General features: G+C 38.5%; 1 protein-coding gene across 2 annotated transcripts in view; it reads right to left on the bottom strand.

Annotated features, from left to right (window-relative positions):
- LOC118212254 (aquaporin-3-like) overlaps positions 1–18,683 on the bottom strand; it is a 30,258-nt gene that overhangs the window by 3,653 nt on the left and 7,922 nt on the right. The window contains exons 1-3 of one of the 2 annotated variants that reach the window (XM_035389964.1): positions 3,672–3,848; positions 1,251–1,377; positions 650–787 (exon numbers count right to left, since the gene is read on the bottom strand). In XM_035389964.1, the coding sequence (XP_035245855.1) occupies positions 650–787; positions 1,251–1,377; positions 3,672–3,779 (373 nt within the window). In that variant the 5' untranslated portion in view covers positions 3,780–3,848. Of the gene's footprint in view, positions 1–649; positions 788–1,250; positions 1,378–3,671; positions 3,849–18,683 lie in introns of those variants that run through there. The other variant, XM_035389965.1, reaches the window with a different exon arrangement.

Below are 18,683 nucleotides of genomic sequence, written 5' to 3'. Positions count from 1 at the left end.
TAGTACACCTGTATAGAAGAAATACTAGTCAATACTACACTGCCTGGCCAAAAAAAAGTCTCCCGCATTTGTCGTGGCTTGGGTTGTTTTGACAACCTTATGCAACGTCACCACATTTATTTCCATCCAGAATTGCATTTTTGGCCGAGATCTTGTATTGACAACGGGGGAGTCAAACCACTCCGTAAAGTCTTCTCCAGCACATCCCAAAGACTTTCAATGGGGTTAAGGTCAGGACTCTGTGGTGGCCAATTCATGTGTGAAAATGGTTCCTCATGCTCCCAGAACCACTCTTTCACAATTTGAGGCCGATGAATCTTGACATTGTTGTCCTGGAATATGCCCGTGCCGTCAGGGAAGAAAAAATCCATTGATGGGATAACCTGGTCATTCAGTACATTCAGGTACTCAGCTGACTTCCTTTTATTGCCGGATAAATAAAATGAATGCAATTCTGGACAGAAATAAATGTGACGTTGCATAAGGTTGTTGAAACAATGCCACAACGAGTGCGTGCCGTAATCAAAGCTAAAGGCGGTCCAACGAAATATTGGTGTGCAACTTTTTTTTTTTTTGGCCAGGCAGTATATATTAAGCTATACAAGTTTTAAGTTTAGTGTAACTGAATCGTTTATTTCCAAATACTCACCAAAGTACATGCCAAAGATTATTCCTGAGCCCAGGAAGGCACCCAGAGTCTGAAAGAAGAAAAAGACCGGAAACTTCCTCCAAGGATCTCTCCCAAGAATACACAGGGCAAAGGTCACAGCAGGGTTGAGGTGACCTCCTATAAAAGAATGATAGAAAAATATATTAACTAACTGCTTTCTTGAAATAAGTCAGACATTTCCAAGGCTCACAAGAGACAAAGCAGTGCTTGCTTCTTGGATAGCTCTTGAAACTAAATTTGTCATCAGGAGCTTGCTTGGATTTTTTTAGTGCTTAACCAGGGTGGCACACGGTGTCTACTTTTGTCACTGAATATTTCAAGAACCATTTCTGAAGGGTTCAACAACAATTCCCCACCCAGGATTTGAACTGGAAACTTTCTGGTTTCAATTCCAGCTCAGCCACAGCAGCACTCTGCTTTGCCAGCACACCAGACTTTCAGATGTCTCAAGCTTATATTTATACTTAAACAAAACAATTATGTGTTATACAAACACTGTACAAGTGCATTTTAAATGGAGGCTTCAAAACATACATCAATCCTCTGTATATCAACTCCCTTATTGCTATAATTGCCTCACCTGAAACCTGTCCACATACCAGGATGCCCAAGGTGGCCGCAAAACCAAAAGCAAAGTTCACAGTAAGGAACATCCCATGGGAGCCACCGCTGAGTACCAGCTGGGCCACTGCACCACAGCCAAACATCTGCCCAATAAGAAAACAGAACCGTGAAAGCATATTATATCTGTAAAGCATCGAGAGCTGAGTAAGAAAACTACAGTTAGTAAACTTCCACTTGTGGAAACACTGTGGCATACAAAATACACACCGCTAAGGAGCTTGCTGATTTCTTAAGGAAACTTTAAACTTCAGATGGTGTCTCTTATATCTCAGCCTCAATATAGTACGCTCAAGAGGTCCTGATTCCATATTCATTTGTCGGTTCTGAGCACTACTGCTTTTGTCAGAATTATGTGTCTAAGCTTTTGGTTTTTGCGGTGTAAATAGCAGATGACCTCATCTCCGGTGGACCAGAACTTTTAGGTATAGCTTTCACCCAGACTATAGTCTTTGAAACCGGAAGGTATTGCTATTGGATAGAACTTTTGAGACCTCACATCCAAGAGCTGTTTTAAACTATTTGTGTATACATGTAGCACCTTAAGCTGCTCAGTTTCAGTCAATAAGTCCATCACTTGTGTCACTTATACATTTTGAATGTGCAAGCACAAATTCCAGAAGCAATAGCTCATTAGGAAATGACCCATTATAAAAACTGTTGATCTAGTTGAATTAAACCACTGCAAAACAGTCAGTTTCTACAGATAATAAACACAGATACAATAAACCACAGATAATGAGTTGTATCTAGTGTCTGTGTGGTGTCTTAGGACATTTGCAAGCCTCAGATGAAAATCCTTTAGGCTCAAAACATACAACAATTATTTTGTGCTTTCATTCAGTTAATCTTCATTTTGCCACCTTTTGTGGCTTCATCCAGAAAAGTATGTTTATTCTGTCAAACATGCACCCTTTCAATTGGTACTGGCACTTTCTAACTGTTTTATTCGTCAGCTAAAAAAATGAATTTCTATTTAGTCCCCAACAATCCAAATAAATCTACATAAATACCCTCTGGTTTTTATTCTCTTTTATTCACACACTGGACACTAATTTGTATTAGCAAGATTGCAGCAGACACTGTATATCAAAGCTTTCAAGACCCAATGCTTCTTGATGCACCTGAATAAACCCCACATTAATTTGATATGCTTTAGATAAACTAAACCATAAATGTAAATTATAATACATAATTGGATTTGGTGAATATGTTTTTATTAAAGGGAAGTGTTTTGGGGGGTAATTCTGAACTAGTTATTAGAGTCCTGTGAGTGTAATGTTGCTTGTTTGTCGATGTTTATTAGCAGCTCATAACAGTTTGGTCCTCCCAATTTCACTTGAAATGGAAACCGACACATTGCAGGGGGCCCAGGACCAGTTTCAGGAAGCTCAGGTGCTTGTTTTCCTTCCATGTATCTACATGTAGAGCAGAGTGCCTGGGAGGCCTTCAGCACCTGACTGTGCTGCTTCACTTTACAGGAAACAAGACCAGGTTAAAACCTAGTATATGGCTGGACCTAACACACGTGATCCGGCCGATCAATGGTGTGACTTCATCACTCACTCAGTCAGTTACAGACATTTGCGTTTTGTAGGGCTGGCCCCGCTGGTGCAGTCCAGCCAAAAAGCTGGTTGGTATCAGATTAAATGGTGTCACAGATCTTAAAAGGCACACATGCCTGTACCCTACATTACTTCAGCAACTGGATTAACCCCTTTCTAGTGCTTGAAATGCAATACTTTTTCCCCCCACAGTCCTAATAAAGTCTGCATGAACTTATTCATTATGACTGAAAAATACAAAATAAAATTAAACTAAAATAAAAAGTGCAGGATAGCAAACAAAGCCATGCAGCACAGCTATTGTACATGCTAAACAACTGCTCACAAATCCCCCAGGCCATATTAGTTCTGAAATGTCTATACTATAAATTTTAATGTTAATGTAATTTCATACCAAACCGCATAAAATCTAACCAGGATTAGACCCAAAAATGACCAGTTTATGGGAAGCCTATCGCAACTGGCATTTCTGACAAAATAAAGCATTCTGTTAAATACACTCCTTTGTGTGGTTCAGCTTACTGTTAATACCCTGTATTAATTACAATGCGAAGGTATTTAAAAAAATACAAACTGTATACCAAACCAGTATTTTATATAACTCAATTTGCACACGTTTGCATGATCCCACAGTAAAACTGATTACTGATTATTCAGTAAAACTATTGTTACACCAAATCGAAAGAGCAAATATTCAGATTTTGTTTGTGTGTATGTACAACTATATGTACAATTTGTTTTCATGTTGTCTAAAAGCTAAAAGTACTGTAGAAATGTGAAACTGCTCCAGAGACCAAAAATTACATGACACCTACCACCAAGATGAGGGTCCCCAGACACTCAGCTAGAGCCTGGCGCAGAAGCAAATTACGGATATAGAAGATCCGTGCCAACTTGTCCAGGATGATCTTCTGCTTTCCCATGATGCCACTGTAACAGGCAGTTCTGGAGAGTGTTGTTATCTGTCAGTGAAGGCACACAGACTGGGCTCTGCCTCTTAAAGCACAAGGAAGAAACCTCCCTCATCAAACCAGCCTCCTTAAGTCTTTCACCCCTCCCTTCCAACCCCCTCCCAATACTATTTTTCACTATTTGTTACCATTCTTTTTGTACTCACAATCACCCTCTGTTGCTGTTGGATTGTTTTTACTTTCTTTTTACTTTGTCCACTGCCGCATATCTCATACTGTGTAATACGAGTTTTCTCTAATTACTATTAGTATTTCTGCTAATTTACTGATTCTATTTTATGTAGTAGCATTAACTGCCATCATGCATGTGTACATATATGCGTGCACACACACACACACATACTGGGATGGTAGGTATGGCATTGCCAGTGTTGTTAGCCAGTGTTGTTCACCCTAACTTGGCCTGATTTTAATATCAATACTTCGAAGGGCATGCCTATATTTTGCAAGTTTTAATTAATGACTTTGCAGTGCTTTGTATGTACGAGTAGCTTGGTATTTTTGTACATTGAAAACATGTTTTTGTTGAGGTACAAAGCCAGGAAGGGATTGCAGTGCCATCCAGCAGGGGGCAGTGCTGGCCATACTCACTGGTATGGCAGCAGCTGTGACTCATTGCAATCACTACAGCTTCTGTCCATTGCCTAATCATTGGGCCTTATAAAGATATTGTTCTCGAGCCTAAAGGGGAACATTTTTTCTTTGAGGTATTGTTTTAATGCCCCCGCTTAATAAAATGATGCAAGCCAATTATCCTTCTTGTCGATCTTTCTTTGTTCATCACATAATGCAGAGGCCATCCCCAGCTGTGCATCAGAACACACACAGATTTGTATACTTTGTACCTTGCAGTGTTTGTGGAAAATATTAATACTGTGTTAAAAGAATTTTGTTTGTGACATGCAATGGACATTTTCTGAAGCAAACATTGGATTCACGTCTAGAAAAAAAGTAATTGCTAAATAATCTGCTCTGGTCTTCATGTAAAAAATGTATTACCAGACTGAATAAATATTTAAAATGAAAATGAATAAATTAGGTAAATTAATGTACTATTGCCAAATACTTTTATGCAAACTTTTACCATCGTCATTGTCTATATTGTATAAGAATATGCATACAGCACGCATTGATAATTGATCCACAGTGTGCATTTCTGAGACGGCACTAAACAGAGCATTTTTCACAATTACAAACTGTAAAGCCTATCATATTAACCTCTTTCAGGTGAATTTCTGGCTAGATTTGCTTCTGTAGATCTACGGGAATCTGCAGAGCACTGGGCAGCTTGAGGCAATAGTACTTTGTACTTCCCCTGAGTGCTCAGATACTTAACATACCTCCAGCCATAATGTAAGGACTGAAGTCCCTCTTCCAAAATAAATCCTGATTGATTATGTTCACAAGTTCAAAAAGCATGAAATACCATGAGACTCAAAATTGAAAAACATGGTAGTACTGCACCAAAATTCGGACTGTAGTACTGGAACTCAGCACGCTGTTTTGTAAAGACTTAAAGTACACAACACATTTTGTATGGGGTGTGATGCCACAGATTATAGTCTATGGATCACATGACAAAAAAGGAATTTCAGTCAGGGCCATTCACTATTAAATATTTTATTGAATATGTATGTACATTTTTGGTTCAGTGCTGAATAGATCTGCTTCAGGCACTACATTGCACGCTTGTGTGTGCACTACCATATTTAACTAGGAGCATGATACAGCTCCCCTACTACACAGGAGGAATACCAGAAACCCCCAAACAGCAGACCCGATGTAAAAGGACACGTGTCAAGAGGACACCTAAAAGAGTTCCTCTCTGGGCAGGGAAGCTTGCATGAAATTACCATTTAACATAATACCCAGGAACTCCAAGGGAGGGAGCAGGCCCAAAAGTCTTCCACCAATACTAAAGCTTCAAGCAGATGCAACATAATGTTTTTTTTCTTAGGCATTGAGCAAAATCCCTCACGGTGCCTTGCTAGCACAAGTAATACACATTATGAATTATAGGCTAGTAATAGTGATATGCAAATATAAAGAACTTTAGCAAAATGGGAAAAATATGCACAAAAGTACAACATATTTAGCTAGGCAGGTAATACTGCTTTGGTATGTATGTTTACACACTTAGATGACTGCTCTGTTTTTGGTCCCCTGCGGCAACAAACAAGATTAATAAAGCAGCAGGATCTTTTGAACTCCTCGCCATTCATTGGAGACAAAGAGATGGTAATTCTGCATGTTTAACCTGAACTATGTTGTTCAAGCTCAATGCATTGACCTAAAAAGTCTGTTACATTTTACCCCTTTTTGCCCTGCTCTTCCCTGGGGGTTAGCAACATTGATAGGAGTCTGACAAAACAAAATGTAGTCATTCAGTGCTAAAAATGCTAGCAACTATTTACTGATGTCTTTCGCCTAGGTCTAAATGCAGATGTCACTTTAGTCACTGTTGCTAGCCGTTTGAACAGTCTGTGACTGAAGCAGAAGCCATCTGTGCCCCAATAATGAACCCTCTTTCAAAGTCACTTAAATCTTTTTCTCTTGCCATCTTGATCCAAAATTGAGGTCAACTGGGCCTGCTCAGTATTTTTATACATGTCACAGAGCATGACAGGATGTTAATTGGTTAACTGTATCATGCAGTACACCAGTCTGGAAGCATCTGCATTCGTCATGTTTCTCCACTCATTTATTCAGGTTTTTCCTCAATTTGTCACCCATCTGTAGCTATAACAACAAACACTCATTTGAAATCTGATCCTAAACCATAGGCTCTGTTGCCACAGTCACCCATTCCCACACAGGAAACAGTGCCACACATTTTAGAACAGCAAATACAGAAAGTTGCACAAATTTGGCGAAAGTGCATTGCCCAAAAGAGATTCCCAGTGCGTCATAGCAATGACTTAGTATGGCTATTTTATACTATTTTCAAGTTAAAAATCCTGAATAGTATGCCTTTAAATAACCAAATGGTCTCTTCCTTTGATTGGTGGACCATTGCAGGTACAACTGAGTTAAAGGTTTGGCACGAGTACCTGACCGTCACAAAAGATGGAGTCATTAAAAGCATGGAAGCCACAAAACACGCAGGGAACATTACTGTAAACTACCCAGTAGGTAGCCTATACGCTTTTGAGCAGGGATTGTTATAACATAATTCTTTGAATGCAATTCTGTGCCGTAGAAAGTAAAGCGTGTTAATATTTTCCCAATATATTTACATATACGCAATTTCTGCAAGGGATGGACAGGAGTAACCTTTTATTCATGGATCTGAAAGGATTCTAATGCAATACTATACCTTAGGCCACAAGCACCAGCGATTAATTTAAGTCTTTGATTGGCTAAAGAATCCACACACTTTCTCCCCCCCCCCGAAGTCCTTAATTGACAGCTGACTGAAAGAAAACCACAAACATCTGCAGACACTGTGGCCCCCTGGGAATTTGACACAGCATGCCTTAGGCTATCATACTGTAAAAAGCAGTGCAATACTTGTTAAACACATGGTCTGCTTTTACAACACCACAGCCCTATAATAAGCCATCTCTAGAAGCCTAGCAGAGGCCAGTTATCTGTGTCAAAAGTCAAGTTCATCAGATAGCAGTGGTCAATCTGAAAGATGGAATAGGAACTGATGTGTTGCATATTTACATATTTCAGCCTCAGTAGTTATCATTTCTCAGCCCAAGGAAGGCTGAGAAAGCAAAGTCACAGATGATTGTTTGAGTTTTGGTGGTTTTCCTGATTCCTGATTACAGACTGAGTAGTGTATAAAGAGCATGTGTATTCTCAGTTGAGCATTGCTTTCACGCTACCTATATTCCTTGCCATGTAAAGCCACAAAAATGTACATTGGCTCAAAATTCTGTCAGCTACAGAAATAGTTGCCTGAAAAGACAAGCCAAACACAACAAGGGTGCGTGTATCATCATGGAAATAACAGAGGACAGAAATATTACTGTTTAATGGCTCCCATAAATCGTGCATTGTGGCCATATCATCCATTATCAATTAGGTTTGAGTTTTTGTTTTAACTAGTTCCTCATCTGTTGGTTTGAATTACTGCTTTTATTATTGGACTACTGGCAACAATTTTAATTAATTAACACTAAAACAAATGTTGAAGGATCTTTAATTTAGCCTTAAAAACCTCTTAATTGTTTTGTATTTAACTGCAGGTTTGTATGGAATAATGTTCAGCAAGTCAGAAGTCACTGCTAACCAAGATAAACCTCAGTGCTCATCTCACATTAGCATCCAGCACCTGGATGACCCCTGAGCCTTTTGGAAAAATGTGATATGGACAGATGAGTCAAAAGTGGAACTTTTTGGACAACACAGGTCTCATTATGTCTGGCATAAAGCAGAGACAGCATTTCATAGTAAGAACATTATACCAACAGTCAAACTTGATGATACTGTGATGGTGTGGGAATGTTTTGCTGCCTCGGGACCTGGACGATCACGACAATGTTTGCCATTATTGAAGAAACCATGAATTCTGCTCCGTACCAGAATATTCCTAAGGAGAATGCCTGGTCATCTGTCCGTTAGCTGAAGCTGATGCATATTTGGATTATGCAGCAAAGCAATGAACCAAAATATAAATGCAAGTCCACATCTGAATGGCTGAAAAGCAACAAAAGTAAGGTTTTGGAGTGGCCTAGTCAAAGTCCTGGCTTGAACCCAATAGAGATGCTGTGGCAGGACCAGAAACAAGCAGTACATGCTCAGAAACCATTGAATTAGTTTTTATCCTAAAGGTGGTGCTGCCAGTGATTATGGGTAAATTACTTTCACATGGGTGATAATGGGTGTCTGAACTTCATTAAATAAATGAAATGATAATTGTTTACATTACTTTTGTATAAAGATCTGAAACAATTCAGTGTGACAAATATGCAATAATTGAGCAAATAGGAAGGGGGCAAATACTGTTTTATGGCACTATACTCCTAGAGTGTTTTATGTTAATGTTTAAGGATTGAGAATTTCTCCTGCACAAACCACTATCTGTTGCAAAATCTCAGTTTAGGCTGGTGTGTTGCCTGCATAGTATAGTTATGTACTGAAATTCAATTGTTCAAGAGTAAAAGTTATGCTACCGGATTGTCAATTTACTCAATGTATGGCCAAAAATGCCACTGCTGCCAAATCATAACCTTTGAAATGTAAATTAACCGTTTCACTCAAAGAATCACACTGCATCGTTGCCACTACGGTTTGATAAACATAGGACAGCTTTGACAGATGACATTTGTTTTCTTTATCCACTTTGCAAGATTTCTATCCCTGTGTTTGATGGTTTTGGGGCTGGTGGATGTTCAGAACCTACTTTGGTATACTTTAAATGACAAATGACAGTTGGAGAAATAAATTGCATTTTAAACAAGGTTCAGAAAAATTGTTTATTTTTTCAGAAAATAAAATCAAAAGGAAAGTAATTACATGCCATTAATAGATTGTGAATTATATGAATATGTTATGCAAACTGACCCAAAAATCATACTTAGGAACAGATTGTTATATTATTACATGCCAAGTTTTTAAACAGCATTTAAATACAAACAACTGCATCCTACTGATCTTGCAACGAGTTATTCCTACATCTGATATGATCATAGGCAGGTTGTACCACATTTGTCAAGATCTCACGAATGAAATGATCTTGCAAGGCATACATGAAAAGTGTAGGCATTTTGCACAATCTCTGTATCTGCTCATAAAACTCTAACACGAGGCTTATGGAATTTTCAGAATGCTGAAAGTAAAAGGTTAAATATTTAACATGAAATACTAACCCACTTTTAGAAAGGTTAAGAGGATGGTGTCCGGGGGTCATTCTGGCAATGTAGCAATGCATCAATTGGAAAAACAACTCTCAACCAGAATAGCAACTCTTCAAAGCTATTTAGTGCATGTTGCATACAGGGATATTTTGTTTTGGATTGAAACTCAGCTTAAGCTTTTGACTTTTGACTTTACTTTTAGTGACACCAAAACCCAGTGTTGCATAAGGCAGTAAAAAATCTATACTTCGTCAGACAAATTCATTGCTGCTGATAACAAAACACATTGCTGCTTTTGTGGATTGAACTGTAGGTTTACCTGACCTCAAAGGGACGTCCCGAAGCTGGCATCACTTTCCCTTGCATTCACAAAGACACTAATCATACACACTGGCAGAATAATTTATCAGACATAAACCCCACAGTAAATGTAATGTGTTCAACGTGAAAAAAATATCATCCAACAAAGCTTAGAAACTGCAACGAACGAGAGTGTGGGTGGAACAGAGAGGCTTTGTAAAGATGGAAATTTAATCTGTCGCTTAAATGTAACACACAGCCAGAGTGGCGCGGTGAATGTGTGCTCGATATAGAGCAGATCCTGAAAGGTGTGGTCAAAGTGCACATTTTGAGACTGTGCCAAGAGAATACTGCAGTCAAATGGATACATGTATTGGGTTTGTTAGGAGAGAGCCTGAATTTCCAAAGACCCTTACTGGAGTGGAAGTGTCAGTTTTCTTTTTTTCCCCATAAGTTATGTTTCGAAACCATTTAATATAAGCTGTAGATTGCCTGGAAATACAACTGTACGCATGTATTTTTATACACAGTTCAGAATCTTTTCTGAATTTCAAAAAGAATCTTCAGAATCTTGGTTTCTGATTTAAGACCATTTGGTCACATCTCCAACAGCATTAATTCACTCATGGGAGAATGCAGCCAGCGCTCAGAGAATGTAAGAGTATGTTTGATGTTTTCATCCCAACAACAAATTACTTTCAACAACCACTGATTTCAGTATCCTAGCAACCACAAAGCTAGCTCACAATGTTTTGTGTGTGAAGTGTTACATATTAAATGGAACATTTTTGGATGTTGATGAGCAGCGTGCATTGGGCGAGAGGCAGGAATACACCCTGGACAGGCCGCCAATCTATCGCAGGGCACACACACCAATCGCTCACACACTCATACCTATGGGCAATTTAGTGTCTCCAATCGGCCTATTACATATACATATAAAGTATATATGCAAATAAAAAAAGAAAATAAACCAATGTGTTGGCTTTGTTCCACATATCATAATTCCACCAATCTAATCTCTTCCTTCTGTCCCTTTTTGTCGATATTGGAGGAATTCAGAAGATACTGCACCTGTGCTCTCCAAATCCTGTGTCTTGACAAGTATGGGATAAAGTAAAAATGATATTCTTGCAAACCAACTTAGTTTTATCATACACCCCTGTCTCATTTACTGGCAGTCTATTATGCATGGTGTGTTTACTGACAGTTTATTACGCATGTTCATGTGCAGATTCAAATATTTGTATGTGTGATTCTTTTGTCCTGTGTGAACAGGTTGAGCCATCCAGCTTATGTTAAATTTAGCCAATCTCAACAGCTTGAATACAGAATAGAGGCAAAAAAGGGGGAATACAACTTCTGCCCTTTGTGGCCGAAAAACAGCAGTCTCTATTATGGGCAATTCCCTACTCTACTATTCCAAACAGGAAATTTTCTGAATATGTACTGTTTGCAGGAAAATGCATGTGCTAAGAAGCATTATGCATTAAGGAACATGTTGAGAGAACGTTGATAGGATGAACATTTAACCTATTTAACATTTAACCGATCTATTCAGAGCTATTCAGTTACAAAACACACTCAGTGGCCACTTTGTGTACCAAAATCTAAAGAATTTTAGCTGATACTGTCACCTAATAATTATTTCCCTGTCATAATTGACAATTATTGATAATAATAATTGAAATTAATTTGGTCTATATAGGAAATGTTCATATCATAATCCAGAGCTTGACATTTAAAATAAGACATCACCACATCATAAGGGGAAAAACATATTTATTTCTCAAAATTTGGACCAGGCCGAAATGAAAACTATAGCTTTGCATAAGATGCTGTATTCAGGCCATCCGTAGGCTAAACCAAACAACACAAAGGAGTAATTTTACAACGTGGAAGTAGGAATGTTGACTGCGGGGAAGTTGACACCGTGGTGATGGATGAATTAATGGGGTTTTTACACTGGTTTTATGTACCCAAATGGACTGGCCAGATACATTAGACAGTGACGTTTGTGGGCTGTAACTGACACTGCTTCCTCACGTGTCTGTTTGAAGCTAAAAAATAAATATAAATATACTTACCCATGTATCATGCATCCCTACTTTCCATTCCTTATGGATTTGGGATTTTTCTGCCACACATTCATGCTGCAAGCCTTCGGTTCCACCTTATCCCAAAGGTACTCTATTGGATGGAGATCTGGGGACATTGCAGGTCATTGGAATAAACTGAAATCGCTGTCATGTTTGTGGAACCAGCTTGGAGATGGTGATTGCTTTGTGACATGGCACATTATCCTGTTAGTATTATCTAACAGGATCTGGTTTATTGTCTCCTATGAGCCATACAGTGCACTAAATTGAAAAAAGCTTTTTTTGTGGATTTTGCTAATGTCATTCCATAGATTAAAATCTTATTAAATTGGAATTTCGACTGAATTGAAGGTCAATACAGTTTTGAAACTTTTTAAAAATTGACGTAATCTGTGGTATAAATTCCAAAGGGTAAATATGAATTGAAGAGCTAAAAATAGCACTGGGGAATTTCATTGCTCAATGATGTCAATATACAATGGCACAAAATGTGTGTAGTGGAATGGTTTTATGCAAATGGTGTGCAGGAGGTCGTATAGACAATTCTCCTTGAACAATTCCACTTTTCACCTTACATACCCAAGGGTCAAAAGAGAACTTCAGGTCTTCAAATAAAGATGCAATCATAAAAACAGTACATCAATGAATCTGCTTGTGCTATCTATCTCTAAGTCTATCACACCGGGATTGACCTTTGTAGCTGGCTGGGTGCTGACCCATAGGTATCTTTAGTCAGATCTCACTATACCACACCAACTTGTTCCCCATGACATCGGCTTTCCAACAATACCAAACTTGATTGCATTGTATTATGGAGAACCTAAAGTTTGCATAATGCTGATCAAGTAGGATGTTTTGCAACGGTCTCTTTATCAAAACCTGCTGACTCCCTGTCAGCGCTGTAAATACAGTCTGCTTTCCTTTGGGGGTCTTATAAGGGGCACACTTCCGTGAACCGGATTACATTATAATTCATGTATATTTTTAATCTATATCAAATTCTTGTTCAGTGTACCGTTATTCAATTGTTTGTCCTTGGCATTGCAAACACATTCAGTGCTTCATTGTGCTATGAACAACTGTAGCCACTAGGGGGAACCATCTGCTTAATGTTGCCAAATGTTCTTAGCACCCTTGCGCACAGTGGAACAGATGCACTCTGACTGTCCTTGGGGTCGACCTGTGCAGTCAGTAAGGCTTGAGGAACAGGCTGGTGTTGTCCTGATCAGCTATGTAGACAGCTCCGCCACTCAGCTGTAGGGAGTACCAACCAATGCAGATATTGGCTGTTTCTCTGCCTTTGACACAAATCTTGTGATGGCAAAGATAACAGCCTTCTGTTGCTTTTGTCTCCATAGGACAATTGCAAATGGTTTGAATACTAACAAACTAATTCTAAAGTAAATGTTTACAGTGATTCAAGAGAGCTGAAGCCCCCACATGTTTTTGGACATACACTGTATATCCAGGGGGCTCTGGGTGTTGTTCAGCTGAAGAGGTCTTGTATTGCACAATCTGCAGAGTAAAGGCATGAAGGATTACTGCCAAGAGATCCCTTAGAGACGAATATGATTCATCTGCTGCTACCCTGACGAGCAGTTTAAAACCTTATCTTTACCTTAAGGAATGAAGTTCCTCTTCCTCATTACCAAACACCAGTGGGTGTTTTTTTTTACCAGTTACTTTTATTTTTAAGAGGAATTTATTTGTCTCTCTTGATATGAATGTAATCCAGCGGTTACAATCATATTTTTCCCCTTATATAATCCAAAAATTCACAGGATGTGGTCGAGAGATTGATTTCATGTGGATAAGCACTCTGGGGTAGATGTACAATAATATATATATATATCAAGCTCAGTTTGTGCTTCTTATTCCACAACAGCTGTGAAGGCTATCCACGCCATATGAATAAAACCGATTCACTAATGCAAAGGCTGTCACCACCCAGCCATGCCCCAATGGTTATGAAGCACAGGTCATGAGTTTTATTTGAAAAACATGCTTTGGCCATCAGATCAGACTTCAAAAGTTCTTTTGAGCGAGGGTCATGCCAAGTTTCACCTTCTCTGTTGCATTAATTTATACATGAGGCTGTGCCTTGTCTCAGTTGCATGAGCACTGTTATTTTTGAAATTTAGAAAAGTCTGGTTTTGCTCAAACCTATTTTTGAAGTTTAGCAAGTGCTGATTCATGAACATTAATTGCAAAGTGCCTGTCATATGACAATAGATTCATTTTAATTTAACATACAAGTAATGATGCATGAATAATTATGAGTTAAACAAAAAAATAAACCATTGAACCACATTGGTTGAATAATCTGCAAATTGGCCTCATTAATTTCTTGGAAAATCTCTCAATTCATAGAATTGGACCATTTCATATGAAAGATTTTTATTAAAGTTACATGGTTATTAGTTGCCTAAATATGTCACAGTACAATGAAATCGGCAATTTAAATTACTGCAGAAAACAAATTACAGGGGACAAGTTTCATGTAATCTTTGTCATCATGCAATATGCCTGTAACGACAAAACATCTATATCTATTAATACAAAGAAGGAAAACTCTGGTACTGAAGTCCTGTATACTGTACCTCATAGCATTGTCTTCCTTTTGCAACTCTGACAGTTGCCATGGTCATTGGGGAGCCCATTGCCTATTAAACTGTTGCATTTTTGACAGATTTCTTATAAAATCCTTGTATATTGTGAGATAATTCTCATTCTTTGTGAATCATACATGCCCTATATTGAGACCCATTGGTATAGAAATGAATCATTTTTACACTGAAATTTATGTTGATAACAGTTGAAATATGCATGACTCAGACAGCAGATTGTTTCCCTGGTAGTGCAGTTGTGTGTACTGTCCACCCACTGTGGGTTTTTTGTGAATCATATGTTGTTGTTTTTTAAAATGGTGTTCTTCTGGTACATGCATACATCAGGGGTCAAAGGAATCATTCATTCTGTGAATTCCTTGAGAACAAAGCACACAACGAAAATATCATCTAACAGTAATCTTCTTTGTCCAGAGTTCTGATTGAGGTTATATCACCTTGGATGTCAGAAGGTACCTTAATGTAAATCTACTGTGATTGTGGAGAGAACCACGATCCACAAAGCTACTGTAAAACCACTTACAATTAGTAATTGTCAGCTGAACAAGGACAGAAATGTTTTTTGTTTCCCAAAATGTCACAAAGTTCAAACTTCTGCTTTGTCAAGACCTGCACAATGCAGGTGGAAGGTGAGATTTCACCAGCTGATCGGTCATCTGGAATGCCAGTTCTGTGTACTGATCCAGAAGAATGCACGACACCATCAATTTATATTGTACCATGTTGCATTACACATGGTTTAGAGAGCAATTAAAGGTTTTATACATTAATTGAATAATTGATGTTCCATTTATACAAGGTTTAATTCCAAAGACATTTTTTAGGCTATACTGTATCAATTATCATTTTATCTCTGCCATTGTTCAATTGAATGTTCGGTAATGAAGACATAGCTGAATCTGAAGGGTTATTGTATGTGGAACTTCTGAAGAAAACAGGAAGGAACAGCGGGAGTTGAATAATCCCTGTTGTGATTGTGAGGGGAGAGGTATAACTCCCACTGTGTGCTGACAGCAGTAGTGAATTGCAACCAGTGTTACCAAGGTGATTAAGATTTTCATTCAGTAGGTGAAAAATCAAAAAAAGAAAAGAATATTCTCATTTCTCAATAAAAATACTGGTTATTTATTTAATATTGTATGTATGTGTGTGTGTGTGTGTGTGTGTATATATATATATATATACACACATACATGTGGGTGACAAAGGAAAAACTTGAATAAATGAGTGGAGAACCATGCAGATGCTTCCATATATGTGTACTGCATGATAAAATTAAGCAATTGACATCCTATCATGCTCTGTGGCATGTAGAAAAATACTGAGCACTCCCAGATCACCTCGATTTTGGATAAAGGTGGAAAGAGGAAAAGATCTAAGTGACTTTGAAGGAGTTCATTATTGGGGCACGGACGGCTGGAGCTTCAGTCACATAGACTGTTTCAGTAAGAACAGTGACTAAAGTGACATCTGCATTTAGATCTATGGGGAAGACATCAGTAAATAGGGTCATATATTGTGGTCAAAAGTGCACATTCAATGACCGTGACGCTCATACATTAGTATAAGGGTATAAGGAAAAACAGAAGAGTGACTCTTCCTCAGGTGACTGAGAATGTCAATGCAGAATGTGATCAGACTTTGTAGACAGAGAGGGATATTATAGAGTTGCAGTGGATAAACCCCTCATTACAAAGTACAAAAAATGCACATTTGAGAGTTCAGTGGTGCAAAAATTATAGGTACTGGTCTACAGAGATGTGGTCAAGTGAGTCATCCTTAACCATATTTTCGAATGATAAAAACCTGAATGCTTGACCCCTACAGTGAGGGGGTCTGGTGGCTGTTATGCTGTGGGGGGCCTTCTCCTGGTATGGTTTGGGTCCACTTGTCCCCTAAGACGGAAGGGTCACTGCAAATCAATACAAATTTATTCTGAGTGATCACCTTTATCCTATGATGAAACATTTCGATCCTGATGGGAGTGGTCTCTTCCAGAATGACAATGCCCTCATCCACAGAGCACGAGGGGTCATGGAATGGCTTGATGAGTAAGATAATGATGTGAATCATATATATATATATACATTTATATATATATATATATATATATATATATATTTTTTTTTTCCCCAACAGTTCAGTGTTATCTTCAGTAGAAATGAAAGATGGAAGTGTTATACACATGCTGATGGTGTAGACACATCTCTCTCCTGGTGGGGTTGCCAGTGTTGTATGGTTCATGAACCTGGCCCTGATTAGCAAGCTAATTAGTGTCTGTGACCAGAAGTGGTCTCATCCAGCACAAGTGCATTCTGAGGGTTTTACAGAGATGTCACCGGCCTCCTCTCATTAAAAACAGATGGAGTGTCTGCATGTGCTAAAGAGCTAACCTCCTCTCTCCCCGTGTTCTGTTGTACAAATTATTCTCTCGCCCCAGAATAGCTGCCCTGACCTGCATTGGTCAGCCCTGAGCAGCATTTTTTTTATTTTCTTTTCCAAACATTCCCACTAGGATTGCCAGCCTTGTCATTGTCTCACAAGATATTGTTATCTTCAACAGTACTGTATGTATTTCAACATACAGGTCAGGCTGAATGTATTCAAAGGGCAGGATGGTGTGAGAGCACAGAGACAATGCTCAAGATTCTTTAAGATAGAAAATACAATACATATTGATTCTGTCTGAATTTGTGCTACATGAAGAGATACCGGTGATGAATCCCATGGATATTTCACTCTCACCTTAGTTTGTTTTTCAGTATAAACTTGACAACATAGCATAATAAATAAGATCTTTACTACCACATATTTTGTGTTAATAGGCTATGTGTCAAAGGAGCAGAGAGAGGCATATTCATGAATCACCCATATGCAATAGAAGAGAAAAGGTAGTGGAATTTTAGCACTTTCAGATGGAAGGGAATGAGGAGATGTATGACCTCAAGAAAGGTTAATTGTAATTGGCCCAATATTCAAAAAAAGTGCTGGATAATTGGTGATTCAGAAGAAGAAAAAATGCTAAATCTGCATTATTGTACATATGTTATGTGAAAGTGATAGTCATAAGTCAATTGTTTCTCATCTGCCACATGGATAGCAGCTTTATTCCCTCAGCTGCATGTCCTCCATTCTTATGTATTGACCTCCCTCTGGAAAGTTCCACTCTATTCTCATTCTCAAAATCCTCTTTAAAGAAGTCTAAATAATAATAAATAAATACTTATTGGTATTTATTTATCAGTGAAGCATTGCAAAATGTCCCCCAATGTTAAATGTAATGACAAGCTGTGAAGAACAGCAAAACAGACAGGGAGGGGCTCCACTGTAAACTCACCCCTTCAGTGCAGTGACAGGCATGTGGCATACTGATAATTCATTCTAGAGGGAAAGTGCATGTCAGCAGCAGGTTTGCACATCATAAACATCAGTTGTGTCACAGGGTTTAGATTTGTGTAAGTGACACCTACCAGCCCATGTTCTGACCCTGGCTGTTTAAATTGTCTGTCTGTCTTGGTTTTGCATTTTTCATTTCTTTACCAGAATACGTATACCAGAATGGGTTTTGGTAGCACAAATATAAATAGCTGCCTAACCATGCTCAATGCAAATGTCACTTGTCTACCGGTGTCCATATCAATTCCCTTTTAACTGCCCAGGATTTAAATATGCACATCGGGTTATTTTTTGCATTCAAAATTGTTCAGTTAGTTCCAGGCTAGAAGGGTTATAATTATTAGGGATTTGCTACTGTTCTTTGATACAGCCATGGAATTTGTGACCAGTAAGCCTAATGTTATACTAATGTCTTTCCTGCACTAGGTAGTGATGAAGAGGAATGCTGGAATGCACGAGGCTCAGCGCAAGCAAACAAAAATATCTGCAGTCTCAGACTGCCATCACAGTGACCAGGGGCAAAAATATGATGGGTGAGGCTACGTTACCAATGCCGATGAACTAAATTACGTCTTCCACATACCACTGGAAGATATACTGCAAACTCACATGGTATGCTTTTGCTAT

The sequence above is a fragment of the Anguilla anguilla genome, chromosome 14 (assembly GCF_013347855.1).
Source record: "Anguilla anguilla isolate fAngAng1 chromosome 14, fAngAng1.pri, whole genome shotgun sequence".
Taxonomy (NCBI): Eukaryota; Metazoa; Chordata; class Actinopteri; order Anguilliformes; family Anguillidae; genus Anguilla; species Anguilla anguilla.
This window is presented reverse-complemented; position numbering and strand designations above follow the sequence as displayed.